Here is a 25,643-nt window from a genome sequence, read left to right on the forward strand (position 1 = left end):
GTGCAAATAAACCATATACAGTCGTACTCTATACGTCGTAGATATAATACCGTTTCGTTAATTAACGTGATGGTTAATGGACATGTAAAGCTCATTATTATTATTATTTTATGATCTGACTTTGAACCCCTTCACATGGTAGCGCTATAGTACGGTATATACTATTTGAATGATGCCGTGAAAAATGTACATGTTTGATGACCGGATATTGAGCTCCTTTTATCCTCTATCTCTCCCCCTATAATCCCATCGTATACCTATCTCAATGTTTTCCATACAAACGAAAAAAAAAAGGTTATACCAAAAGTGAAACATCACAGAAAGATGGAAATAAAAAAAAAACGTAGAGAGGGAAATGAAAGGAACGAGGGTTAACTCATGTGTGTTTTTATTCGCTCCGGCAACTGGTGGCGGGCTCATCTCCCCCTCTTCTTTCCCACGCGTTTTCCATCAAATCATCTCCCAGTGATGAGAGGAATAAGGATCTTTCTGAAAAAAACACACACACACAGGGTAGGATGTGTAGGGGAAGTTGGTTTATGTTAATTAACAGCATTCAAAACGACTTGTTTACACTATATACAGGAGCTGAATAAAATATTTGCCGGAAATGCGCGAATGAAATTTGAATTTGTTTTTTTAATCAACTAGATTTATTCGTATTGCATATTGAGAGATAGAGAGATCGTCATCACAAAACATCAAGGAAAATGGATCGTTCGCATTAAATTTTTTTTTTTCTTTTCCAAATTTCCCCAATGTATAGAATTGCGTCATGAAATTGCTTTTTGGGGGGAGATTCAACATCAAAGGAAGGCGACTGATGAGCGGGAGATACAAAAAAACGTATGAAAGAAAATTTGAATTTGAACAACGACTTCAATTAATTGGTCTCGTTGGCTGATGCTGTTACTGACTAGCAAATATTGATTAGCATTTTATTTACAGACGAAAGAATTCCGGATGAAGAATTTTTCTTGTTTTGTTTTTCAATAAACCAGTTCGGCACCCCATGGCCGGTAAGGTCGGACTTGGTTGCCGGAAGTGGTGTAGCCGCCATTCTGGGCAGCCAATGTGGGGAACGGATGGTGATTGACATGCGGATAGGAAGCAGTGGCCGGATGGTGAGGATGTCCCGGCTGGACAGGTTGGAGCGTCGTCATCGTTGTTCCGGTTTGATGGTGGTGGTGGTGCGGCATGGCCGTGTGATGATGGAGACGGGCCGCATTGGCCGCCGCTGGATGGCCGAACGAATTGCCCATATCCATTCCGTAGTGATGGGCCGATTGATCGAAGACGCTGCTCGGGCCGGGAGTTCCGCTCTGTTGGCCACCCGAACTGGATGTGGCCGGATGATTGTTGAAATTGTGATGCTGGACAGCACTGTTGACATTATGTCCGCCACCGTAGCTGCCGGGAGTCGGCGGGAAAGGCCAGGCGTTGCTGGGGGCCGGCGTGTTGATGATGGCGGATGAAGGAGCGGCAGCGCTCGAAACGGGCGAAGTCACGACGCCGGATGACCCAACAGACCCACCGCCACCAGGTGCGGCCGTCACCGGTTTATTGCTGAGTTCACGTTGGGCGGCAAAGCACTGCAGGTGAGACATGAGCCGCAAGCGGAGCGGATCCTGGACATCCATCCCTTCCACCGAGACCAGGTAGCGGGCCACTTCCGCCGTACACTCGCGAAATCCAATGTTGTGGTAGTCCATGGCGAATTTGTGCGGATCGTACGCCAATGCATCCAAACCTGTTTGGGAGAAATTGAGTGAGTTAGCCTCCAGATCTATTTGGGCGACGGAATTTTAAATAATCAACAGGATATTAATAAGTGCGGATTGAGATTGACGACTGACCTTTGGCGTGAAGCATTTTCAGGTGATCAACGGTGAGCTGAAGGATCTCGGCTTTCTCTAATTTAGCCGAGCCTTGTTTCTCGAAAGCCGATGGAACTAACCGTCTCAATTCGGATAAACTGTGATTGATCCGGTCTCTTCTCCTCTTCTCGATGATTCCGCGCCTTCGCTTGCGTGTCATGTTGCCTCCGGTGCTGGAAGTCCCGCAAGATTCGTTCAATCCTTCGCCGGGCGAAGAGCAACTATTAAAAATTATAATTTCAAATTAGTTACCGTTTTTTAACAAAGTCAATCAAGTTAAAATTCGACTTACTCTTTGTTGGAATGTTCGTCAAGGTAGAGATCCTGTTCACAATCACTCTCGCTGAGCGCTCGCTTGTTTCTCCACATCTGCATGGAACTAAACTGGCGCACTTTGGGTAAGTACTGCTCGCCGGAGTGTAGTGTAGTCGGTGGGTTGGCTATAGCTTTTTTTTCCGGTAGCCGGAAGGATATAGTCGCCCGTCAGGTATAGGTGCGGAAATCTAAAAGTGAAAATGTCCAGAGAGCGTAGGAGAGAGACTTGCTCGCTGGACTGCTGCTGGCGAACGACTGGCACACGTCGACGAGCGCCGTCCGGTTTTAAACGGGACCGTGCCAGGGGTCTAACACACACGCCACCCCTACGAGGAGCGCGTGTGTGTATTCCTTCCTCATCGAAACTGTGTGGGAAAAAAGGAGGGTGAATTGGGGTTCCAGAGACAATCCCCCCCCCCCTACCACCCTACCACCCTTCCATATTCTCCCCTCCTTTTTTTGATCGTTCTCAGACACTTAGCGCGTGTGTCGGCGCACGGCCCCACATACGCCCGGGCGCGCGACCAACCTATACTAGACCCGATGGATGATGGATATAATATAAATAAAAGCAGCCCAGAGGATGGGATTCGGAACCAAAAAAGAAAAGAGAGATGCCTTTTTAGCTGTGTGACACAGCTTCGCACGCTGTTCCCACGCAGGAGTAGACTCCCTACTTTTTCTTAGGCACCTACTCCTACACACTACTGTGAATCTATTTCTTTTTTTTTAAATATTTTCGATGGATCGGGTTTGTTTTGATGTTGTCGCCGACAAATCAATGGGGAATTTATTTCTTTGCGCTAAACCAATGAGAGAGAACGCCACCCTATCTTTACTTTCAATTAAATTTAGTACGTGCGGCGGCGGAGACTGTCAAGATTACGACTGATCTTTATCTAATGTAGTTTCATTTTAAGTTGAGAGACGAATGAAAACAAATTTGAATAAAAACGAAATTTGACTGGTTTTAATTGCTTTCAAAACTGGCCAGACAGAGAAGATACGTTTTTTTTTTTTACTTCTCGGTTCGATTCAAAAGCCATTGCCAATGACAATTTTGAAAATTACGGAGAAAAAGACGATAAAGTAAACCATCCGTAAACACTTGGTAAAAATTTCTACAAACAAAAAAGTTTAAACATGAAAAATTAGAACTAGAAATTTCGTTAAAAAACGTATAATTGGCCAATTTTTAAGAGTTGAGTGGCTTACGGATCTCGGAAATTTGGTTCAAGCTCGCGAAGAAAAGAAATATTAATCTTTCAACATAGCCCATTTTTTAAACATTTCTTACTCCTGTTCTCTATTTCCGACACCTATTGGCCAATGTGCAATTTCTCTGTAATATTGGGACTAAAATACTATTTGTCTTGGTCATAGTTAGTGAAACATTTAATCAATTAAAAAGTTTATTTGAATTTGAATGATTTGAAAATATGGTGGGATCTCGGTAACCATAGATACGCAGCAGACATAAAAACGTGTGAAATACCCTTAGGCCTGACAATCCCTGACATCTGATGTCTGACACTGTGCATTAGTGCATGATGAAAAATAAAATTTGTTTTCTGGCTCTAACATGTTTCGGTTCTAAATCTATTTTTATGTGAAGGAAAAACTCGAATTTTCACTAATTCCGGAAAAAGAACGAAAATTTATGTCAAAATGCCTTAACGAAATATAATGAAACAGATGAAGGTCCTGATTCAGAAAAAAACTCAATTATTGGATTGGATCAAACCACTTTCCAGTGCAATTTCACTATTAAGTTGAGAGACGAATAAAACAATTTTGGATAAAAACGAAACTTGGTTGGTTTTTATTGGTTTGAAAACTGACCAGACAAAGAAAATGCGTTTTTTTACTTCTCGATTCGATTCAAAAGTCAATGACACTTTTAAAAATTACGGAGAAAAAGATTGAATGACTATAAATCATCCATCTTTGAACACTTGGTTAAGATTTCTATCAAAAAAAGTTTAAAACATGAAAAATTGGAGCTAGAAATTTCAGTAAAGATCGATTTTGGCCAATTTTTAAGAGTTGAGTGGCTTGTCCGCTTCGCCATTCGCCACGGGAGCTGTCAGCAGGGCTCGCTTCTGATTTAATTCATCCACCCAGCGCTTCACTTCCGGATGCTTGAAACGACCCTCGGTTGCAACGAAGAATTCTTGCAGAGCCAGAGGCGTCTTATGAAACTCCTCGTATTCGTAAGCTTGGCAAATCATGTCGAAGCGGTCGAGATCTTTGACCAAAATTGCTTCTTGAGTTTCTTGGTTTTCATACTCCATGAACAGACTGGGATAATGTAAAATTAATATTTGTAACAGAAAAGGCACAACATTTTATGTTCACCTTTTCATATCTTCACCAGACAATTCAGGCACCAATTTGATTAGAGTCTCCATGGCTTCTTCCTCTCGACGATGTTTGTCTTCAACTGACACACCACAGTGAGGAGTCAAATCACCAACAATGCTTTCTGCCATATCATGGACAAGACACATTTTAAGGCACCTGAACAGAATACATTTTGGAATTTACTGAAGATGAATAAAATAAGAGAATAAAAATACCTTTGAATATCAACATCTTTGGTTTCCAAAAGAAAAGTCAACATGGCCATTCGGTACCTACGTCAGTACAAAATAAAAAATATTATTGTGGATTTTAAATTTTTTATCTGATAATTGCCTACATGTGACCAGCCACAGTTTCACAATTAGGGATGTCCCTTATCACCCAGCCAGTTCTCGGAAGATGCTACGATACAAAAATAAAAACGAAATGCAAACGCCGGCATATTTTTGCACACAAAGAAGTAATTCATTCACCTTCAATCTTCCCATGAACTGGCAAAACTCAAGAACTTTAGAATTAACTGCTGTCATTTCTTAAATTATTTTTGTGCAAAAATCACAGAATATCTATTATAAATTTGTTCTTTCGTGTGCAGAGTTGGGCAGTGTTTAATCGGTTACCGGGCAGCCATCGGGGGAAGGGGGATAGGAATCAGATGATCAGTTGAAATAACGAGCTTAGAAATTCTATCGGTAGAGGGCCGACAAAAATAGCTTTTTATATGCTTTCTATATTGAGTTTATAATTGAATTTGTAAAAATATATATTTCGTAAGAAAAAAATCAAAAAGAAACCTGATTTAAATGCATTTTTTAACTAAATCTAGTACAAAGTGGTAATCAGCTGACCCCTAAAGGCATACTATTTACGTCGTCTGTTACTGTTTTGGAAATTTGGACTTTGGTTTAGTCTGGTTTCAGGTCTCTGGTGTTATTAACTGGTTCGCTCTGATTAGTGCCTTCTTTGTTGAGTGACGAGTGTCCACTCCCTAGTCCGTAATTCAATAAGTGGCATCAATCCTGTGCGATATCGTAAACCGTGCAGTACACATCCCTTGTTGAAAAAAAAGAGCTTTGTTGATTGTATACCGGACGAAGCGAAAGTACAAAAGGTAATTGAAACCGACTTATTTCTTCATTTATTTACTTTTCGTGACCATACAAATTCATATCACCAGTTAGTGATATGAGTGAATCTTAATTAGCCTTCAAACTTTAGAGTTTGAACAATAGTAGTTTGGTATGGATAACACAAAGCAAACAAACTTTGACTTTAGATATTAAATTAATATTTTCATCACTGTAGGACTCTCAATGGCTGGGCACGATTATGATGAACGAATTCTTAATGGTGAAGAATGGACAGTAGAAGCCCTTGCAGTAATACATGATGTCAAGGACCATGTATTGGAGATAGTTATTGCAGACAGATCTGTCAATAATGATCAATTAATTCACATGAATCTGACTACCAAAGAGAAACAACGTTATTGCATTGAACTGACTGCCCAAGGATTTCGAGTAGTTGGTTATGACTACAATCGAACAGATGTTTCATCTGATGACTACTTTGAAACACCATACGCTTTACTCGACAAACTTAGTCCTTTGTATCGACAAGCATTTGGAGATTCTCTAGTTTCTAAACTTTTGTTGCTACATTCGTCTCGAAGACATAGCATGGACAACGAACCACAGCTAGATGATTGACCATAACTTACCGATTTTGTGAAATTTTAAGAAATGAACCAAAAAAGAATGGACACCATTGTTAAAAGACAACCATCTGTGCAACATTTTTAAGTTAACTCCGGACCCTTAAGTAGTAGTACTTCGCTTCTTATTACAGACGAACAAACAAATATGTTCTTCATGCTTGTCCTCCTTCCTGTGTAATGTCTATGTCAAAACTGCTTCCGAATTCCTTTTCGGAATAGTTAATAAATTTAACGTCAGTCACTTTAAATAGAGTTATATGTAATGTCGTTTTATTGAAATTGTTACAGAATATATCTATATACACACACATAAACGTGTAAATTGAATTGTTCGTGTTTTGTTTTTTTCTCCGCACCTGCGCCTTTGAACCGGAATGCAATGCCTGCATAACATATATTGTGAATTTCATCGATTTTACTACCCTAGATTATTATTGACATTTCCGTTCAAGCATAATCGTTTGATATCGACCGTTGAAGGACAACATAACATGGAAGAGTGTAATTACTTTTTCTTAATGTAAACTTTCGAAATGACGATATCCCGCCATTTACAAACACCCATAAAAGATGTTGAGGATTTTTACCGATAGGTTCGCTACTTTCGCTCAACGACGGTTGCTATGTTTTGGTTTTGGCGGATTTGAAAATTGTGGAAGCTTAAAGCTCATCAGTGTGTGGAATTGAGGAATTCCTCCATGTGCATTTCCGATAAAGCATGTTTGCTTGTTTCGTGCATTGACATATTTACTACATAAGCATCTTTATTTTCATCAGAATAGCTTTATTGCATGTTTGGTTCGGATTTTTAGTATCGTAACCATGGGGACCCAGAACAATCCGCCCAGCAATTTACGATCAAAATCTAGTTTTTCACAATACGTCAGTCTTCGCCAGCAATTGGACGACTTGGGATACAACAACTACTTGTCAAATGAGTCAGTACCATTAGTGGACAAGCTGCTTAGAGATCTCCTTCAGTATAAAGAGTTGTGTATGGGAAGTCAGAAGCATCATCAAACTGCAAGAAAAGTAACATTGGTTTTCTATTACCCTAAATACTTTTACATTTAAACAATAATCTATTTTCAGAAAAGTGAAATATCCTTGCCAAGTGGTTCAGTTGCAACAGAATGTAGCTTTGATAATGATGAGAGGAGATCTCATCAAAGGATTCTACGTGAGGAACAAGCAACAATTGCTCAAATAGAAGGTATGTCACAGGTTTATGTTTTGCTACGTCAAATTTCAAACTACTGTTTTTTTACAGCTCTGAAACTTGAAAACACAAAGCTTCATGAACAAATAGTTGAATTTAAATTTGTTCTTGATCAAAATGCCACCATTATTCAGAGATTGAAAAAAGATAATGATTCCAAAAGCGTATTAATTTTGCAGCTTCAGAATGGAAAGGGCAAAAGTATGTTTTCAATTATTCCTACTTAGATTAAGCAACATTGGAACATATTAATGTATGTCAATTTAGATGAAGCACAGTACAACATATCAAAGCCCAACATAGAAAAAGATGGTGATCTTCCAGGGGCCAACCTGTCAAAGATTCAGGCCCTCTACAAGAGGATATTATCTGCATCTGATAATCCTGCTATTATTGATTGGGTAAAAGCTGCCGAAACGAAAATCAGTAACTTGGAACGTGAATTAGATAACACTGGTAAAGCACTTGATGTTAGCCAGAAAACTTGTGAACAGTTTCAAAAGAAGGTCAGTAGATTAATATATAAAACAATTTCACTGTAGTTTACTGAACATCGCATGTTTCAGGTACTGGAATATGAAAACCAACTAATTCGGCTCGAAAAAGTAGATAGAAACAAAGGAGCTCAAACTTTTGCGCAAATGAAATCTCGGATGGAACAAAAAGAGCGAGAAAATAGAGAATTACAGGCTCAACTATCAGGTAAAATGCCATAATTTACCCACATTAAGTTAATTGACAATTTTCCTTGTTCGTTCTCTTCTCAGTTTTTCATTTATTTAATTTTTCCGCGTCGATTAAAATTATATAGAGGCAGTCCGGAAGCAACATGAGGCAATGAGTAGAGCTATTATGTTAGCTGGCGAAAGACCATGCAATCGTGAAGCAGCTGCTAAAAACGCGGGTGCAGAGAAAAAAATCATTGGTCTTGAATCAGAACGCAACGTCATGAAGCAAATGCTGACTACCACTCAGAGGGAAAGGGATGAATTGATGAAAGAAGTTCATCGTTTACATTCTCAAGGTAAACGAAATAAACTGTCATCATTAGACATATTTATGGCTTTTAATAACAATTTGTTTCCGCTTTATTTAATAGAATCAGCGTTGATGAACGAGATTCGTGCTCTAGTAAGCAATGAATCATCCTCACAGGGACCAAAAGTCAGCAAGAACGTACGTTTTCAAACTGATAACAAAAGTGCAAGATCAGCCGACTCTGGTGTTGAATCTGCAACTGGCTCTGGGCAAGAAGAAGGTGGAGGACGCAACCGTGAAAATTGGCTGAAGCGACTTACAGAGCAGCGTCAGCTATACTACGATAACGTTCATCAATTACTGAACTACATGAAAAATCGCCAGAGCCTACCCTCCGACTCAGGTTCTCAACATACAATCTCCGCAAGTAGTGTTCAATCTTTGGGCTCAGGTTCTCGACCCGATGGTTCTCAGTCAAACTCTCAGGGATTTATTCCTAATCAATCGACAGTTTTCCAGCAAAATCCACCCAATATCACTTCATACAATTTATCTCAACAACCACATCGCAACATGAACCAATCTCCTTATCACCAGCCTCCACTTCTTAATTTTCAACCACCTAGTCAGCAGCAGTTACCGACTGACCAGTCAACGTATAATTGGCCTGCCGGCCAACCGTATGCACCACAGGCTAATACCGGATTCGACCAATCAAATCAGCAACAAGTGCCAGCTGGTCGGCCGAGTTCTCAACAATCCAGCAGCACATTCTCCCAGCAAAATCGTCAAGTGCACGATCAAAGTCATCCGAATTCTGGTGAAATGCCACGGCAGCAACAACAACCCAGTTACCAGTGGTATGCTCAATCACAGGGAATTTCTGGACAAACAAATGTACCACACCAGAAACTTCCTGTTTGTGTTTGTGGTGGTATTCCCCCAGAGTTAATGTCGCAGTCGCAGAATCAGCGTGGTTTCCCTCAAACATATCAACCCGGCGTGGGTCAATCTACTTATCCGCAACCATATCTTGATCCTAATGTGGGTCATCCCAACTATCAACAAACATATCAATCACAACCCAATGCTCAGGGATTTGCTCAGCAACCAAATTTTTCTCCCGCTCAACATGCTCAAATGTTGGCTACCCAGACCAGCGGTTTCGATAACTCTGATCAGCCTAACTATCGCATCAGTAGGCCTACAACTACAAACGTTCACGATCAGAAAACTCAAACAGAATCCGGAGGATCCGCCTCAGTTTATGTACCTACTGCCGAAGAACTAAGTAAACTGCCCAGCCAGTTACAAACATGGGCTCAATCCATGATGCAGGAAAAGAAGTCATTGAAAGAAAAGAATTCCGAACTAAGACTTGAGTTGGATGAGATATCGGAAAATTCGCAGAAATCGGACGGACTAGTGAATGAAGTTGCCGACAAACTAAAAAAAGCTGAAGATTTGATCGGGAAACTTCAATCCGAGCTAGATGCTTCGAATGGTAAATTGCGTGCTACAGAACAAGGTCTTACAATGGAGCGCAATAACTTACAGCAGCTTCGCCTGGACATTGATGAAGCTGACGGAAATGCCTCGTCTTTGACGAAGAAATTTGTTGAGAAATCAACTCAGTTGGATGCGGCGAAACTGTATTGTGCTCAGTTGGAGCAAAACGTAGGGGCGCTTCAGGATCAAATCAATAGTCTTAAAAGCCAATTAGAGGCAGTACTGGTAAACTAACATTTATTCTTATTTTAATATTCTAAACTGAATTTTTCATTCTGAATTTTTACAGAGCCAGAACGAGATCCCCAATCCAGCAGTACAAAAGTTACTGAATGAAATCGAAGGTCGCAATGCCCGCGTTCTCCAGTTGGAGAAACTGCTATCCGAAAAACAAGACATCATAAATCAACGAGAAAAAGAGTTGGATAAAGTCAACAATAGACTTAAAGAATTCGAAAACGACTTGAGCAACGAAAAGGCCAAAGCGCATCAACTTCAGCAAGACATTGAAAATTCTCAGGGAAAACTGAAGGCAACTGAGCGCGAAGTATCGATGGAGAAAAATAGACTTCAGCAGCTCCAAATGGACATTACAAATGCCGACATGAATGCCGCGGCTCTAGCGAAGAAAATGATGGAGAAATCGACACAGCTGGACGATGCAAGACAGCGTTGCAATGAATTGGAACAGAAAGTTCTCAGATCAGAAGAACAAGTGGGCAACCTCCAGGGTCAATTACGCGGCTTACAGGTAAAAATGGTCACAACTTTTATTTCCCGAGTTTAAGTTAAAAAACTTCCAATTTCAGGTGCAACGTGCTCAAGGTGATACTGAACAACGGCAGCTTTTGGACGAACTGGATGCATGTAAGGCACGTATCAACCAATTGGAGAGGCAGTCTTCCACAAAGCAGGACACGATAACCATGCTCCAGAATCACATTTCCACTTATGAAAACAAGATTCACATGCTTGAAAAGGAAACTGGCGATAAAAACAGCCAAGTGGAATTGAACCGTCGTCAGAATGAACGTCTCGCTAATGAAATTGATCAAGCTAAGATTGATAATTCATCACTGCGACAGGAAAATGAGTAACACAGAAAAAAATACTGGTATCCAAATTTCCGTTGTTTATAACTTTGTAATTTTTGTTGTGTAGGCGGCTGGTGGCTTCCCTTGCACAAAGTCGTGGTGAACTGGATCGCGAACGTAAGGGAGCAGATGATCTGCGTCGAGAGATCCAGTCCTATATCAGCCACGTCCGACAAGTGGAGTCTATTTTGGCACGAAAGGTTTGTTTAGGATTTTTTTACCTCTTAACATTTGTCTTGAACCTAAGAGTCTTATTTGTGTTCTATCAGGACGAAGAAAAGGATGCCCTCTTGAAGCAGTTCCAAGCTCTGGCAAACGAGACGAGCAGTTTCGATACAGAACGAGAGAATATGGAGCGATCCATTCGAAGTCAGCAACAAGAAGTGACTACCTTGCAAGCAGAATTGTTGACTGTAAGGCGGCGACTTGGAGAGCTCGAAGCGCTCTATTCACAGCAGAAAACCGCTGGAGTTCAATCAGAAATGCAAGCAGATGATTTACTACGAAGATTGGGAATTTTGGAAAGAGATTTGCGAGATGAACGCGGAGATAAGGTATTTTTTTGCCTGTAAGATTGGAGAAGAGCTTGTCATTTCATTCCATTTATTTAGGTTCGACTGGAACAGCAACTTGCTTCTGCCCATGACCTCCAGACTAAACTTGAGAAGCAGCTAGAGAAACTTCGATCGGAAGCTGCGCAAGCAGATTCAACATCTCATCAGGCAAGAATGGCATAAATGCACTACGGTCTTTATATTTTACCATAAATTTCTTTTATATTTTAGATGGAAGCGGAAACTACGCGGTTACACGAGGATTTCCGCGTTCTGGAGCAACGACTATCGAAAGAGAAGGAAAATGTCCGCAATTTAGAATCGATTGTCTCCATTTTGCGGCAAGAAAGATCCCAACAAGAAAACCAGATGCGCAATATGTCACAAGATTTAACCCGCTTACATCACAGAGAAATTATTTTGCAGGAAGAATTGTACTGAGTTTATTTTTTAATTTTTCCACAATTTAGACAAGTTTTATTTTATATTATTCCACGCGGTATGGGCATGCCTTTTTACCCTTTCTAATTTTTCTCCTCGGTTTATTTGTTTAGAGCCAATGTGAAAGCAGAGCTGTGTGGAACAGAAGGCAAAGTTGCCGATTTAACTCGTGAAAACCAACGATTGAAACAAGAGGTCCTCCAAGAAAAATTTGAACGCGAAAAAAATCGCCAGGAATATAAACGCATGGGCAACCTGAGTCATACACCACCCTTATTAACCTCCTACAATGTTTCACCTGCTCCTGGAGCTTTTCACGTACCTTCTGGAGCATTGCACAACCTTTCAACTGCAACCATAGGCACCCATACTTTAGCTCCCAGTGCTGGCGGGTCGTCGACCGGTACGCCCAGAAGAAGACAAACAGTTGCATCTCGTTTTGCCAATAATGCGACACAAACGTGATTTTTTTTTCAACTCGGCACAATTTAAATTGATTTCGTAACTACAAAATTCTCGAAAATACACTACATATTTATTCTATTCAAATGCGACCAACGCAAGGTGCACTACAATCACATTAGCCTTATATGTAGATTTGTGTGCTTGAAAAAATATGTTTTAGCTTTTATACTAAATAATTGGACAACACTTTTTTCTATTACTTCGACACTATTTGAGAACCGTACAAAATAATCACTTGCCGCCTAAATGTTAGTCAAGTAGGTGGCGCCACTACATTGGGGGTGGCCGAATAGAACTATTATAGAAGACAACTGAAAGAATAATAAACAAGTAACACGTTAAACAAATTTTCTTTTTATCTGTACAATGTTTCGAAAAGTGCTCTGTAACAAACCTTTTATTCGATGTTTTACCGTAAGTACTGTACGTGAATATATGAAGGGCCGATTCAAAATGTTTTCTTTTTTTTTTTAGAACACTAGCCAAAATGGAAATTTTGTGAGGATCGTTGAAGTTGGACCAAGAGATGGTTTACAAAACGAGAAACAAGTTGTTCCGACTGCCGCGAAGATTGAATTCATCAACAAACTGTCAGATGCCGGACTTAAATCAATTGAAGCCACAAGGTACATTGCAATTTCTACAAAGAAAACAAATAATACATGAATAACTAGCTGAATGTCTTAGCTTTGTGTCACCCAAATGGGTTCCACAAATGGCAGACCATTCAGAAGTATTAATGGGCATCACTAAATATACTGATGTCAGTTATCCTGTTCTCACTCCAAATATCTTGGGTCTAAATGCTGCAGTAAGTGCATAAAATGTAAATTATACTTATATTTGACATGAAAATGGTTTCATATTTATTAACAGATTAAAGCAGGAGCTAAGGAAGTGGCAGTCTTTGGTGCAGCATCAGAATCTTTTAGTAAGAAAAATATAAACTGTACTGTGAAAGAAAGTATCCATCGGTTTGAAGAAGTTGTTAAGGAAGCCAAAAAACATGGAATACGTATCCGTGGATACGTTTCGTGTGTCGTCGGGTGTCCATATGAAGGCGCAATTGCACCCTCGGCTGTAGCGCAAGTATGTCTATTTTATTTTTTACTTTTGAGTTTTGACAATTACTACTTGTCTGGCTTTCGTCTATTTTAGGTTGCTGAAGCTTTGTTCAACGTAGGCTGTTACGAAGTATCTTTAGGTGATACCATTGGAGTTGGAACTCCTGGATCTATCAGCAAAATGTTAACGGAAGTGTCAAAGCATATCCCAGTTCAATTTCTTGCTCTTCATTGCCATGACACATACGGGCAAGCCTTGGCGAATATCTTACGAGGACTTGATGTAATATCAGACTGGTTATAGTTTTAGCGCTTTCCTTTCAAGTAAAAATAATTTGTCTTCCTTAGATGGGGATAACTGTCGTTGATTCGTCCGTCGGCGGATTAGGTGGATGTCCATATGCGAAAGGAGCATCGGGTAATGTGGCGTCGGAAGAAGTCGTTTACATGTTACACGGGCTCGGTATGGATACAGGAATTGACTTGAACAAGCTAATTGAAGCAGGGCAATACATGTCTACTACGCTAGGACGGCCGACTGGATCGAAAGTAAGTCGCGCCTTGTTGTCTAAAAAATGTTGAGTTGTAGGCTACAAACAAGGAACATGTAAGACAAATTGTAATATATTTATTTCTCATCTATGAAAAATTTGCAATCATTCATTTGTTATATTTTATAAGGATCTTTCCTTGGTGGGCATTAATTTTTTTCCAAAGATCAACTTGCAAAGATTTACTTTCCATTATGTCTGTGTATATCTGACCATCCAAATGATCCATTTCATGTTGCACAATTCTTGCAGCCCATCCTGTGGCATCCCATTCTGTTGGAGATCCATCATATTCATATCCCTAGTCATAGATTTGAATGAATTGTTGATCATTAAACCAAAAACCAAAACATTTACCTTCACATGAACTGCTCTATATCTAGGCACTATTGCACTTATTCCTTTGAGGCTCTCACAAGCTTCAGGAAACAAAGTTTTCTTAAAATCCTTAACTTGCATCACTGGGTTAATAAATACCTGTAGATGTAAACAACTGTTTGAATCATAGTAAGGATAAATTTTTCCAATAATCTGCCTACTTTAAAAGGAGTTGGAACTATTTCACGTGTTTTGCAAGTTTCTGGGCCAAATTTTTCAACCAAAGAATCAGGGATCTCAATCATTATAATTCTCAATGGAATTCCAATTTGAGGTGCAGATATCCCTATTGCTTTATAGTGTTTCATCACTCCTCTGAGGACTAGAAGAATATTTTTAATGCGCTCAGAGCTAAGTTCATCCAGCGCCACTTCTGAGGACTTCAGTCTTAGGGTTGGATCTGTTTTCAAATGGGAAGTTTGAATTTATATCAAGAACTCAATATGATTATGGTTAATTGTACGAAATTACCACCAAGTTGACACACATGTTTGAAAGGAGGAGCCGGCCCTTTTGGATACCATAGATCACGATACCTTATGAAATAAGATATTAATGTGCACACATGAATACGAAATCGTAATTTGGAACAACTTTACCATCTTTTGAATTTTTCTAAAGACGATAGATAACGAACTGATGTAGGCCCTGAAAATTTTTTATTCAATATCTTTATATGCCGAAACATTTTCAAAGTGTTGTTGTTTTTTTTTTTAGAAAAAATTCGTCTGCTAGATTCAAATGATCGATTCTCTCATCCGTGAAAATATCGATCATGTACTCGGTAATTTATTCCTTTTCTTTTATAATGGGAACGAGTCCGGACATCAAGTAATTATTTTCACAAGCACTTGGGGTATTAAGTAAATAAGATCAATAATTATGGGTGTAAGTAATTTTTCTCTTAAGTAATTACGGAATTAAATAATAAAATTCGTGAGTAATTATTTTCTGTCAGCTAAGTAATTATGGTAGTAAGTAATACTGGCAACAAGTAATTTAGCTAACCAACACAAGTAATTCCCTTTTGCAAGTAAATAAATTCACAAGTAATTAAAGCCATAAGTAATTCAAGTCCCAAGTAATTATGTTCTTAAGCATTTTAATTAAAAAGTTAGTCATATTTAATTGTTTATATTCCGTACTAGAATGAATAATTAATTATGATATTTATTATTTTGTATTTAGAGAATTATAGTGATGCTGCACAAAAAGGAAAAACCACATTTATTAATTGCGTATTTGCGTACAAACTTTGTTGCGTTTGGCCCGTTTGCAGGTTTAAGAACGCACCTGGAAATTTCATCAACAGTTTCGCGTTGTCTGCTTGTCTGTTGTCTGCTTGTCAGTTTGTTTTTTCCAAAAGTCAGACAAGAGTTAATTGCTGGTGAATTGTGTTTTGTAAATGTATTCAACTTACTTTGTTGTTATTGATTATAAAGGGAAGTATGTTGTTGGCTACACCAACAAAATGACTGGTGGACCCAGCAAGGAAGATGGTTGCTTTCTTCGAGTATACTATCCTAGTCAAATAAAAGATGTATATGTAAGCGACCTTTTCTCAAATTGCTGCTGAACTTTTTTAGTTAATCTATTTACCTCTTTTCTCCAAAGGAACATTCTTCCCGTTGGGCAAGCTGGCTCCCCCACCAAAAATACGTAGAAGGTTACACCATAGTACTAGGAATGATTCCTTTCTTTGGCAAGAAGCTGATATCCTGGGCCTTTGGTGTGTAGCGAAATGAAGTACCTGTTTTTAACAGAAGGTTAAAGTCAACTAATTGTGATGTATGTGAGCCAGGAAATTCATACATCCCTATAGAGGTAGATGCTGAGCTATGCAATGAACAAAGATTTCCTGTGTTGTATTTTCTCATGGTCTTACTGCGTGCCGTACTGCCTACTCAACTTTCTGCTCAGACATATCATCACATGGATTTATAGTGGCAGCTATTGAACACAGGTACTTACTTTAAACAAATTTGTTTTAAATAATGACATTCTCCACTAAATCTTAACTTTTAAAGGGATGGCTCCGCTTGCATGACTTATAGTCTCGAAACGGAACAAAATAGTAAAGGAGGTTTAGTCGAAAGCTGGATCCCGTACAAACTAATGCAATTTGAAAAAGACGATATGCCATTCAGACAAGAACAATTGGAAATTCGTACTCGTGAATGTAGTCAATCTCTAGATTACTTAAGCTCAACGACGGTGCTGATATCAAACATGTTCTCCAAGCCACGGTGGATCTGGGAATGTTCAAAGAACGCTATTCATCGCCAAAAAGAAATTATGAGGTCACACATTAATGCTTTGGTTATTTGCAGGGAGTGATGGACTTGAGCATGACTGTGATTGCAGGCCATTCTTTCGGCTCTGCAACGCTGTTACGCACATTGGCCGCTGACAAACGCATCAAGTAAGCTGATACTACCATATCATTATCGACAGTGATATAATAATCTTTCCTTTTTAAAATTACTCGCAGAATCGGAATGTCCATGGACGCCTGGATGTGGCCGCTTAAAGACGAAATCAAATTGGCTAAAAGTGTCGAACAACCACTGGCCACAACACCACAGAATGTCTTCGTACATAATCAACATAATAGCAACACCAATCTACACTGCCGGATTTCAAGAAGAAGGAGCCGTCGCCCGCTCCGGCCCCTGTCGAAGCCAAGAAAGAGCCGGTGATGCATGGCCCGTTTGAGGAACCCGTTTACATAGTGTACACGGTGCGTTATACATACATCTTGTCAGCTTCAGACCTTATTACTAAAATTTTTCTACTTTGTGTAATAACTACAGCTGACTCGAATTCAGCTGAAAAACAACGTAGACATGTGTGCAATTGTCAGTCAAGCTTCATTCCCACTGTATTAATCTTGCTAGCCGACTATAATACATGTTTGCCATCAGCCCATGCCCGATAAAATTGACAGTCACATTATTAATTTGAACACTGACTCAACTTTGAAGCTGTTATTCGCTCCTAAATCTATTTAGCAGCTAGCCTATAGAGCTAAATGAAATATTGCATGTATCGTCCATGGTAGAACCGCGTGTTGTGTAATTCAAACAATTTTAAAGCTAGAAGCTAGCTTGTCTCACAGCTATACACGCATGACTGCCGAGACTAATTAGTAGGTATACGATAATCTTTTCTTAAATTTTGTAATGTCATATCTAGTATACAAATGTGTGCAAGCGTGTCTCTAATTGAAACCCGAGACGACATCAAACTTTGCATATTACTTTCCAACAGCGTCAAACTTCGAGTCCAACGATTTGCGTCTGTTCCTAAGATGAGAAATCGATGCGAGGGAAAGATTCATTCTCATTAACATCCGGATAAATTAAATTTCGTGCGATTTACTTATTTTTACTGCTTACAAACGGACACACCTGTAAAAGAAAACGTATTTTTCTGTTTCGAAGTTACGCGCATTAAAAAAAAATTACCGAAAATAACAAATGTGCCTCTGTAATTATTGACAAGAGATTTAATTAACCAGTTACAGAGGAGCTAGTTGGGCTACGCTCACTTGAAGAATGAACACAATAGAATAGCCAACAGTCTGCTTGAGTAGATTATGTAGAAACCTGTAGATACGTTGTTCGCATTGGTCTGGTGTTTTATACATGGATAGATAATGGATGGCGACCTTTACTCGCCCTTTCCTTTGATTTCCGCCAAAACATGTGTGTTATACGAGCTGCTGATAGATTTTCTGGGTATGCTGGATGTCGAATTCCATTATAAGACCGCGTGAGATGAGATCATGTAATTGCAATAGTAAAGGTTTTTTAGAGAAAACTAGGCTAATAATGGGTGGGGACGTATTGTACACGCCAGTACATGCCCAATCATCAACGATTAGAGCAAACGTCGGTGTACTTGGTCCCAAATGACATTAGCGAGTAAACTCGCTAATTAAATTTCATTAGCGAAAGCACTGGCTAATAGATCATAATTTCAAGCCCTGTTTCACCACCATCAAAATTAAAATAGCGAATCATCTCGCTAATACAATTTCTTATTAGCGAGTGCATTCGCTAATTCATTCCCTCTTAGAATATGTGATTTACGTCCTCGATATGGCGTCATTCAAGGAAGCGAAATCGGTAATCGAATTGACTTGATGTCTTCAATTATAACTTTTAAGCGAATGGACTTTATTACATGTGTCGTTTGCGTTATAGTTTGAGACAGCCAGATCGTCTCTGATGCAATTCGTCAGCTTCTTTGTGGATCCCGTTTGGCTGTCCATCGACGTGTACTATGGTTACAATGTCCCCGAGTTACAATCGCCGATTGTGCTGATGGACTATGACACCAAAATCGAGTTGCTGGAGAAAATATCTGAGCTGAAATATGTCGGTAGCATTTCCGATAAATTTGGCGAAGCTCTAGAAAGAGCTCAAACGGTAAAAATACTTTATAATTTACGGGTTAGCAAATAATTAAGCTTCTTTTATGACGTAACAGAGAGCCTATAGCGGGCAGGACGTCATTATTTTAACGGCAGTTCAAACATTTTCGAGTCTGAGTACTTGGGTCAAGTCGTACCAAGAAAACAAAGTCAACGCCCATCTCGTTCATTTTGGAGTGTCGACGACCAAGTTGGATATCGCCCAGCTGACTCGTTACGGCAGTTCGAATTTCGTGCCGAATGTCATCAACAACCGCGCAATGAGCGCCTACTCATGGCCATTGGGCGGTCAATACCCTTCAGTCCGTTTATGAGAAAACGAGAACTCACCGAGCTAAAGTAAATTCAAATCAAATTTTAATTCTCTTATGAATCACGAAACTCATTTTTGTTATTGATTTGATTAGATTTTTGAGCAGTCCATTATTCAGAATTCGTCCTCCGACGTCAACAAGACGGGTACTTTTTACCTGGACAGCCCAGCGTCCAGGTTGCTGGTTTCCCTCTACTACGACGACGAAAACGAAGCCATCAACGTCAGATCGTTCACCCTCACTCAACCGAACGGACTGCGAAACGACACAACTGACTTAGCCATTATTAAAAAAGATTTCCTTACATTTACCTTGGAATCTGCGCTTGAACCACTTCCTCAGGTAAATTCGAATTTGAATTTCGAAAACTCTGAAATTCGCAGTGAAAACATGCCATTTTTTATTCATTAAATTTTTATTTTCTTTGCAGGGTCTTTGGCGATTTGAAATCATTTTTCAAAGAAGTTCCAGTCTGACGGATAAACGACTGGGCATCTGGGCTGAGTCTGCCAATTCGTCTCAAATCCAGCTGAAGACCTGGAACAGCGCCCTGGATAACCAACAGCCGTTAGATTTCACTAAAGCGCCGGTCGGCCTCTACGCCCAGCTGACGCAGAACAACAAGCCAATTCGAGGAGCCAATGTCACGGCCTTCGTCTACGTCAGCGACAGTGGTGGATCGACTTCCAGTTTGCTGGCCGAAATCCCTTTGATGGACGAAGGCATTTCAGGTATAACCCCAAAAAATTCAGCAGGTGAATTGTTAAATAATTTATACCCATAATTATTAGATGTGACTTCCGGTGACGGAATCTATTCCGGTTTCATGATCAAGCCGTCAAATTCGTCTTTCTCCTATTCCGTCTACTATCGGGCGTACGGCGTCAACAGCCTGGCCGAAGTCGACAATGGTATAACCTTACCCAATTAATAACTATTCAAACTGAAAACTTAATTTCAAACTTGTCTTCGTGTAGGAGTGTACAGCCGACAACCGACGACCGGAAGCGTTATCCCGATGTCGGATCCTGTTCCGGCCGCCATCCAATTCAACCGTTTCGAATACGGACCGACACCAATGGGGACGCATTCGACTGGACCTTGACTCTTATACGAACGTCCCAAATTCACACAGCGTCATAAATCAATCCACCAGCTAAAATGTGAACTTGGTCACGCGGATTGAACGAGACGGAACGTAGTTGACTCATGCTGCGTAAAATTATTTCTGGTTCCACAGCTCTTTCTATTCAATATTCATGGAAGGAATTGTTGCTTGCAAAGTTATACTGCTGAATAAAGAGACATATCATTCTCATATCGGCAAATGTCAATACCAATATTCATCATTTCAACATTTGATGTAAGAATCATTTTCTTTGTGGTCAAACAGATTTTTCCAAAAAGGATCTGATGAATAAGCAGCGGCTTCTTGCCGGTTGACATCGCGAGGCCATCCACCTTCCTTGTGGAAAACTCCGTGGGCCTCGGTCGTAGCACAATCCGTATTGATCTAAATTTTCCAATACGTTTTGTATTAGCTAATGCTATTGACAAATTTAAATTCAATACTGACTTACATTAAGTGCTGAAACATCACAAGCTTGGCATTGGACTCCGATTTCTTTACTCCGCGCTATGGTAAACAAAGATGTCAATTGCGGATCCGGGAAAATGTCGACAAATTGTGGCGGGTTGAAAACAGCGTCGGAGAAGTTACATTTCCTCCTGCTCAGTACTTTAACATGTCGACGTATAACACAGGTAAGATCCATCTTTGGAGGAACCGTCATATTGATCGATCTTCGTCGATCGGTAGTTCGGGACTGACAATGTAACTGGCTCCACCTTTGCAATATGAACAATTCCTGCGGACAAACAAGTACATGTCCTTGTTAGTCGCGCAGCGCAATTTCGCGTTATTCGAAAAATACAAAAAGGAAATACATTTTCTTGAGCGATTCGCGAAAAGTGCCATTTCCGTCTGCCACATGCAAGAAAAGTTTGAGGCAATGACGAATTAATCAGCCCAACGCCCTTGTTGTCTATACTCAATGTCTACTACACTTTTATTGACCAACTTAGTTCTTTTTCTGAATTTGATATCGATTGAAGAAACGAAATAGATTTTCGCCTAAGGTGACATCAGAGTTGAATCGATCAATCGGTCTAGACTTTGTCTTTGTCACAAAATCTTGGCTGATACCTGATATGTTCCAATTTGAAAATGTTGGATTTTCTAAAACGGTTGGGAACTATAAATATTTGTTATGTGCAGATTGTGAAATCGGTCCAATAGGGTGGCACTGTATAGACAGCCAAGAAAGCTGTGTGGCTGATCAACGTGTAAAACACATGGAATAATGAATACAAAACCAGTTTATTTAATTACATTTTTCACATTCATAAAATTTGAAATATGGGAATGCTCTTTAACAGAAGAGGAACACAACAGGTACAATATTCAATATTATGAAATTTTCTGTTTTTCTTAATTATTGGGTATGACAAGCATTTATACATGACAAATGGAACTTCAAAATATCTCTATATTCGGTCTGACATAGTTATAAATAAATGCGAATGTTGCAACGCTTACGCTAAGTGCAACAACCTTCGCAGTTTGGGATCTTAAATTTCTGAATCCAAAGGAGTCCAACGTTGAATAGCCGCTTTTGTATGTTTCCCTTGTAAAGCAGCCTTTCTCTGTTCCATTCTCCTTTTCCTCTCTTCGTCCTCTTCCTTTATCTTACGAATACTACAACAAGATGAAACATTAATGTCATTCAGGAAATATCAGCAGAAACTTAATGCTTAAGATACTTTTCAGCGTGCATCTCTCGGACAACTGTTTCCATTACATCTGGTGGATAGGTTCACATCAACTTTTCTGTTTCAGTACTATCAAATGGTAGATTATCAGGGACCTAAGATAAAACTGTAAGAACATTAATCGAAAAAGAGCTTATTAAAAAAATAGTACGTTGGAGAGCATTTGATGTAGAAGCGGCATCTCGCACGGTGTCAAGAAAATATCACTTGCTCTATGCAACACGACGACAGCAGATAGATACATAGAGGTCCATGGATGTGAGAACATTAATACATCAAACAATCTTACGACAGCTTCGTAATCGTTGAGAACATGGCCAAACCAAGTAATCGCCCACGGAAGGCAGAAAATTGTCCCTAGCTTTGACCTAGAATTATAACAGGTTATTCAAATTTTAAAGAGAATCTTTCTCTTTTTTTTTAGGGGGGGGGAGAGGGGTTTCAAATACCTCATCAAATAATTGTACAAATCACGATTTTCATTTTTGACTAGTACATACACTAAGTTAAGAATTTCCATTGTAGATAGGCTCCATATCTGGTCCCATAAACAGTTGGAAATGTGATTGGGAAAGTCTGCATAACACACTGTAACTTTTATCTTCTCCTAAAACAAGCAACAGTGTGATGGCAATATCGTGAAAACCCTGTGCATGGAAGCATAATAATTGTAAGAGGATCATCTTCGTAATTTAATTTTGCTATAACCTGATAGTAATGGAGACCTTCATTTGCTATCAGAACTCTTATTATCAGCTCTGTGAATTTTACTTGGAGGTCTGCTTGAATATTTTCATTAATACCTAGGCGGATAATAAAATTTTAAGAATAGAAAATATACATAAAAGAAATATTATTGCTACCTGGAGGGAAGCATTTTAAAATTCTTTGACATCCAATACCACCTGGTTGTAGTACTGATGATGCTTTATCTCTTCTGATGAAACTCCTGTTTCCTTTAACTGGTGTAACAATTTGATTCTTAACAAATAGACAGAATAAACAAACATTTTTACACAAATGTTAACTTACGTTTACTTATAAAGAAAGAAAATATGTTACCCGAGACAACATATTTTTCACAAACAACGCATATTTTGACTTTTGAGCCTCAATTAACCAGCAAAACTCTTGTCTGACTTTTGGAAAAAAACAAACTGACAAGTGACAAGCAGACAACTCGAAACTGTTGATGTAATTTCCAGGCGCGTTCTTAAACCTGCAAACGCGTAAAAGTTTGTACGCAACCTGAACCTCCTGAGTCCTGAATACGCAATAACGCAGTCAATAAATGACGTTTCACTTTAATTCTCTAAATACAAAATAATAAAAGTGTTTACACCGTATAAATACATAAGAGAATAATTACTTAAGAAAATAGTTACTTGTGAGAATAATTACTTAAGAAAATAATTTCTTGAGAGAACAATTACTTAAGAATATAATTACTTAAGTCGTTGCTAGTGACTTACGAACAATTGTACTAATAGAACCTATTATTTGTGAACATAATTTTAATTACTGGTTACCATAATTACTAGCGAGTATTTGACTAAATACACGTTGCATGAATTACTTAAAGCCCGAATTATTAAAAATTTTAAATACAACAGTCCATAATTACTTAAGAACAAAAATACTTGTGTCCTTAATTTCAATAAAACAAAATTTTGAAAGAGCTTGATACCATATTTACTAGTGAAAATAATTACTTGTATCCGGATCCCATGGGAACACCTTTTTTGTGGTTTCAGGCTAAAAAAATTCCAAACAACAACAAAGGAACTGATTGACTGATGGATTTATAATTATTTTTAGCTTGAAGGTAGTCTTCCTCAGCAACATTTCCTCTTGGTATTTACAACACTAAAAGAAAAAGGAACGACGACCTCCAAACCTCTCCCCCCCCCCCTCTTTCGAACCCTTCGGCTTCTCTCAACAGTCTTGCAGGGCGATAAAAAATAATCGTAGTAATGGCTGCCATGTGTGTGTATGTATAACTTTAAGAGTAAATCACGTGCTAAAAATTGTAACTCCTTAAATTGAAGCGGGTATTTAACGATTCCTTTGATGCGCAACCACCGCACGGCTGTTTATGGTGAATTGGACTCTTCGTTCGTCGTTTTAACTTGACCCACATGTTTTTCCTTTTTCCGGTCGGTTTGGTTTTTCTCGATCGCGAGAGCATTCATCAACTAGCAGTCTACATGCGGGCTGCTGTTTCAATCATTATCGTTATATATATTTGTACAAACGGAAACAAATTCTTTATAGTTATATATCCCAGCCAAAGCGCTTTCTCTCTACAGATGAATAAGCGGTGTCGAATAAAATTCAGTTACGAAAAATTGCGGTGAAAAGATATTCGAGAACAACTTTTCGAGAAGGGGAGAAAAAAGAATCTTTTGATTTTCTTTTTTTTTTCGACACAAAGATGTCGGGTCTATTGAAGCAACAGCGATCTTGTGAATAGCCAAGCATTCCCCCTCCTTGTGCTAACAGCGTGCGTCACGGGTAAAATATATCGCCTGAAGGAAAAAAGGCCGCCATTTCGAAATTTCGACCAATGGCCAACAAGGAAAGGCGGGTTGAAGCCAGCGCCACATTGATAGCTTTCGAGGCCTTTTTTTCTTTCTTTCTTTACCAGCAGCAGCTAAAAAGCCCATTTTTTCGAAAGGGAGGAGAAGAAGAAAAAGTAGGGGTTGGGAACGAGGAAGAAGAAGAAGTAGTAGAAAACTCTGCTTGTTCGACAGTTGCTTCGTCGTCATCGTCGGCCCTAGACGGCCCCAATTTCTAGGGAGATTTTCTCTTCATTTTCTTTCTTTCTCTTTGGCGCCCATCGGTTTTCGTGGCCCACTTTTTCTTAGTGACGCTCAGTCCGAGCAGCAAGAAGCAACATGCTGCCAACAACTCTTCATGCAGCTGTGAAAATCTCTTCAAGTCTCGCCACCACTTGTTGCCGGGTGATTGTGTGTCTGGTCCATGTTAACTTGATTTGGCGACCGAACTGAAAATTGTTGGTTGATAATTTCATGACTAGATCCACACTCATCCAGTGACACAGTTGGTAATTCGTCCGCTTTTCATTTTCTGTACTTGTCTAGCTAAATTAGTATTCTTTTTTTATTGTAACTGGTTGGAAAAATACAAGGAGAACTTGTTTGAAACAGACACACAAAAAAGAGAGAGAGAGTCGAGTTTTTGTTGCACAAAGAGAGGCGTGCGCGCACAAGTTTCGAAGGCCAGAAAGAAGCGGGAGAAGGGAGAAGTAGGAACGGCGTCTTCCTCAAGGCGCTGTCCTTGAGAAAGCTTACCATTTTTTAATACATGTATACACAAGACGCTGCTGCTCCATCTGCTTACTGTCTTAGGAAAATATTTCGTGTTTCTACCCAAGCTTTTTTTCTATCATGGCCACCTGTTATTTCTCCCCCCTCTACTTTTTTAAAAGCTAATTTCAATATTCTATCACGAAGATCTACCTGTTCTCCCCCTCTAAGCTCTTTGTTCGTTCCTTAAAGAAAAACCGTTTT

General features: G+C 39.4%; 10 protein-coding genes across 10 annotated transcripts; 5 read left to right on the forward strand and 5 right to left on the reverse strand.

Annotated features, from left to right (window-relative positions):
• Positions 1 to 980: 980 nt before the first annotated feature.
• Positions 981 to 2,452, reverse strand: LOC124208973 (hairy/enhancer-of-split related with YRPW motif protein-like). Its single transcript, XM_046606844.1, has 3 exons — positions 2,170 to 2,452; positions 1,857 to 2,098; positions 981 to 1,750 (listed from the first exon to the last, which is right to left on the reverse strand). Exons 1-3 carry the CDS (start codon positions 2,250 to 2,252, stop codon positions 990 to 992), a joined length of 1,086 nt encoding a protein of 361 aa, XP_046462800.1. The 5' UTR covers positions 2,253 to 2,452; the 3' UTR covers positions 981 to 989.
• Positions 2,453 to 3,991: 1,539 nt separating this feature from the next.
• Positions 3,992 to 5,232, reverse strand: LOC124208819 (5'-deoxynucleotidase HDDC2-like). The gene is made up of 5 exons (XM_046606702.1): positions 5,030 to 5,232; positions 4,894 to 4,958; positions 4,772 to 4,828; positions 4,551 to 4,712; positions 3,992 to 4,493 (listed from the first exon to the last, which is right to left on the reverse strand). The coding sequence occupies exons 1-5, from the start codon at positions 5,084 to 5,086 to the stop codon at positions 4,232 to 4,234; spliced, it is 603 nt and encodes a 200-aa protein (XP_046462658.1). The 5' UTR covers positions 5,087 to 5,232; the 3' UTR covers positions 3,992 to 4,231.
• A 30-nt stretch (positions 5,233 to 5,262) lies between these two features.
• Positions 5,263 to 12,611, forward strand: LOC124208944 (centrosomal protein of 135 kDa-like). Its single transcript, XM_046606811.1, has 15 exons — positions 5,263 to 5,667; positions 5,862 to 7,305; positions 7,366 to 7,486; positions 7,544 to 7,693; positions 7,760 to 7,998; positions 8,059 to 8,194; positions 8,304 to 8,516; positions 8,592 to 10,204; positions 10,269 to 10,730; positions 10,789 to 11,072; positions 11,141 to 11,273; positions 11,343 to 11,627; positions 11,685 to 11,795; positions 11,859 to 12,061; positions 12,182 to 12,611. The coding sequence occupies exons 2-15, from the start codon at positions 7,096 to 7,098 to the stop codon at positions 12,531 to 12,533; spliced, it is 4,512 nt and encodes a 1,503-aa protein (XP_046462767.1). The 5' UTR covers positions 5,263 to 5,667; positions 5,862 to 7,095; the 3' UTR covers positions 12,534 to 12,611.
• On the forward strand, positions 5,870 to 6,265 carry LOC124209979 (GSK3-beta interaction protein-like). Its single transcript, XM_046608231.1, has one exon. It carries the CDS (start codon positions 5,870 to 5,872, stop codon positions 6,263 to 6,265), a length of 396 nt encoding a protein of 131 aa, XP_046464187.1.
• Positions 12,612 to 12,800: 189 nt separating the features above from the next.
• Positions 12,801 to 14,635, forward strand: LOC124208949 (hydroxymethylglutaryl-CoA lyase, mitochondrial-like). The gene is made up of 6 exons (XM_046606823.1): positions 12,801 to 12,947; positions 13,008 to 13,159; positions 13,221 to 13,344; positions 13,410 to 13,622; positions 13,692 to 13,880; positions 13,946 to 14,635. Exons 1-6 carry the CDS (start codon positions 12,900 to 12,902, stop codon positions 14,177 to 14,179), a joined length of 960 nt encoding a protein of 319 aa, XP_046462779.1. The 5' UTR covers positions 12,801 to 12,899; the 3' UTR covers positions 14,180 to 14,635.
• On the reverse strand, positions 14,206 to 15,320 carry LOC124208951 (peptide deformylase, mitochondrial-like). Its single transcript, XM_046606825.1, has 5 exons — positions 15,126 to 15,320; positions 14,998 to 15,062; positions 14,688 to 14,926; positions 14,506 to 14,625; positions 14,206 to 14,449 (listed from the first exon to the last, which is right to left on the reverse strand). Exons 1-5 carry the CDS (start codon positions 15,212 to 15,214, stop codon positions 14,258 to 14,260), a joined length of 705 nt encoding a protein of 234 aa, XP_046462781.1. The 5' UTR covers positions 15,215 to 15,320; the 3' UTR covers positions 14,206 to 14,257.
• Positions 15,321 to 15,346: 26 nt separating this feature from the next.
• LOC124208955 (platelet-activating factor acetylhydrolase-like) lies at positions 15,347 to 17,449 on the forward strand. Its single transcript, XM_046606829.1, has 8 exons — positions 15,347 to 15,357; positions 15,715 to 15,891; positions 15,969 to 16,072; positions 16,141 to 16,255; positions 16,447 to 16,489; positions 16,554 to 16,793; positions 16,857 to 16,948; positions 17,018 to 17,449. Exons 3-7 carry the CDS (start codon positions 15,998 to 16,000, stop codon positions 16,861 to 16,863), a joined length of 480 nt encoding a protein of 159 aa, XP_046462785.1. The 5' UTR covers positions 15,347 to 15,357; positions 15,715 to 15,891; positions 15,969 to 15,997; the 3' UTR covers positions 16,864 to 16,948; positions 17,018 to 17,449.
• Positions 17,450 to 18,629: 1,180 nt separating this feature from the next.
• Positions 18,630 to 20,612, forward strand: LOC124209980. Its single transcript, XM_046608232.1, has 7 exons — positions 18,630 to 18,656; positions 18,735 to 18,959; positions 19,021 to 19,266; positions 19,372 to 19,620; positions 19,709 to 20,009; positions 20,070 to 20,189; positions 20,256 to 20,612. Exons 1-7 carry the CDS (start codon positions 18,630 to 18,632, stop codon positions 20,381 to 20,383), a joined length of 1,296 nt encoding a protein of 431 aa, XP_046464188.1. The 3' UTR covers positions 20,384 to 20,612.
• Positions 20,613 to 20,629: 17 nt separating this feature from the next.
• LOC124208953 (dynein axonemal intermediate chain 2-like) lies at positions 20,630 to 21,155 on the reverse strand. The gene is made up of 2 exons (XM_046606827.1): positions 20,859 to 21,155; positions 20,630 to 20,791 (listed from the first exon to the last, which is right to left on the reverse strand). Exons 1-2 carry the CDS (start codon positions 21,069 to 21,071, stop codon positions 20,630 to 20,632), a joined length of 375 nt encoding a protein of 124 aa, XP_046462783.1. The 5' UTR covers positions 21,072 to 21,155.
• Positions 21,156 to 22,490: 1,335 nt separating this feature from the next.
• LOC124208952 lies at positions 22,491 to 23,842 on the reverse strand. The gene is made up of 5 exons (XM_046606826.1): positions 23,823 to 23,842; positions 23,173 to 23,374; positions 22,974 to 23,091; positions 22,819 to 22,913; positions 22,491 to 22,757 (listed from the first exon to the last, which is right to left on the reverse strand). The coding sequence occupies exons 1-5, from the start codon at positions 23,837 to 23,839 to the stop codon at positions 22,617 to 22,619; spliced, it is 573 nt and encodes a 190-aa protein (XP_046462782.1). The 5' UTR covers positions 23,840 to 23,842; the 3' UTR covers positions 22,491 to 22,616.
• Positions 23,843 to 25,643: the final 1,801 nt, after the last annotated feature.

Source organism: Daphnia pulex, chromosome 12 (genome assembly GCF_021134715.1).
Source record: "Daphnia pulex isolate KAP4 chromosome 12, ASM2113471v1".
In the NCBI taxonomy this organism is placed as follows: Eukaryota; Metazoa; Arthropoda; class Branchiopoda; order Diplostraca; family Daphniidae; genus Daphnia; species Daphnia pulex.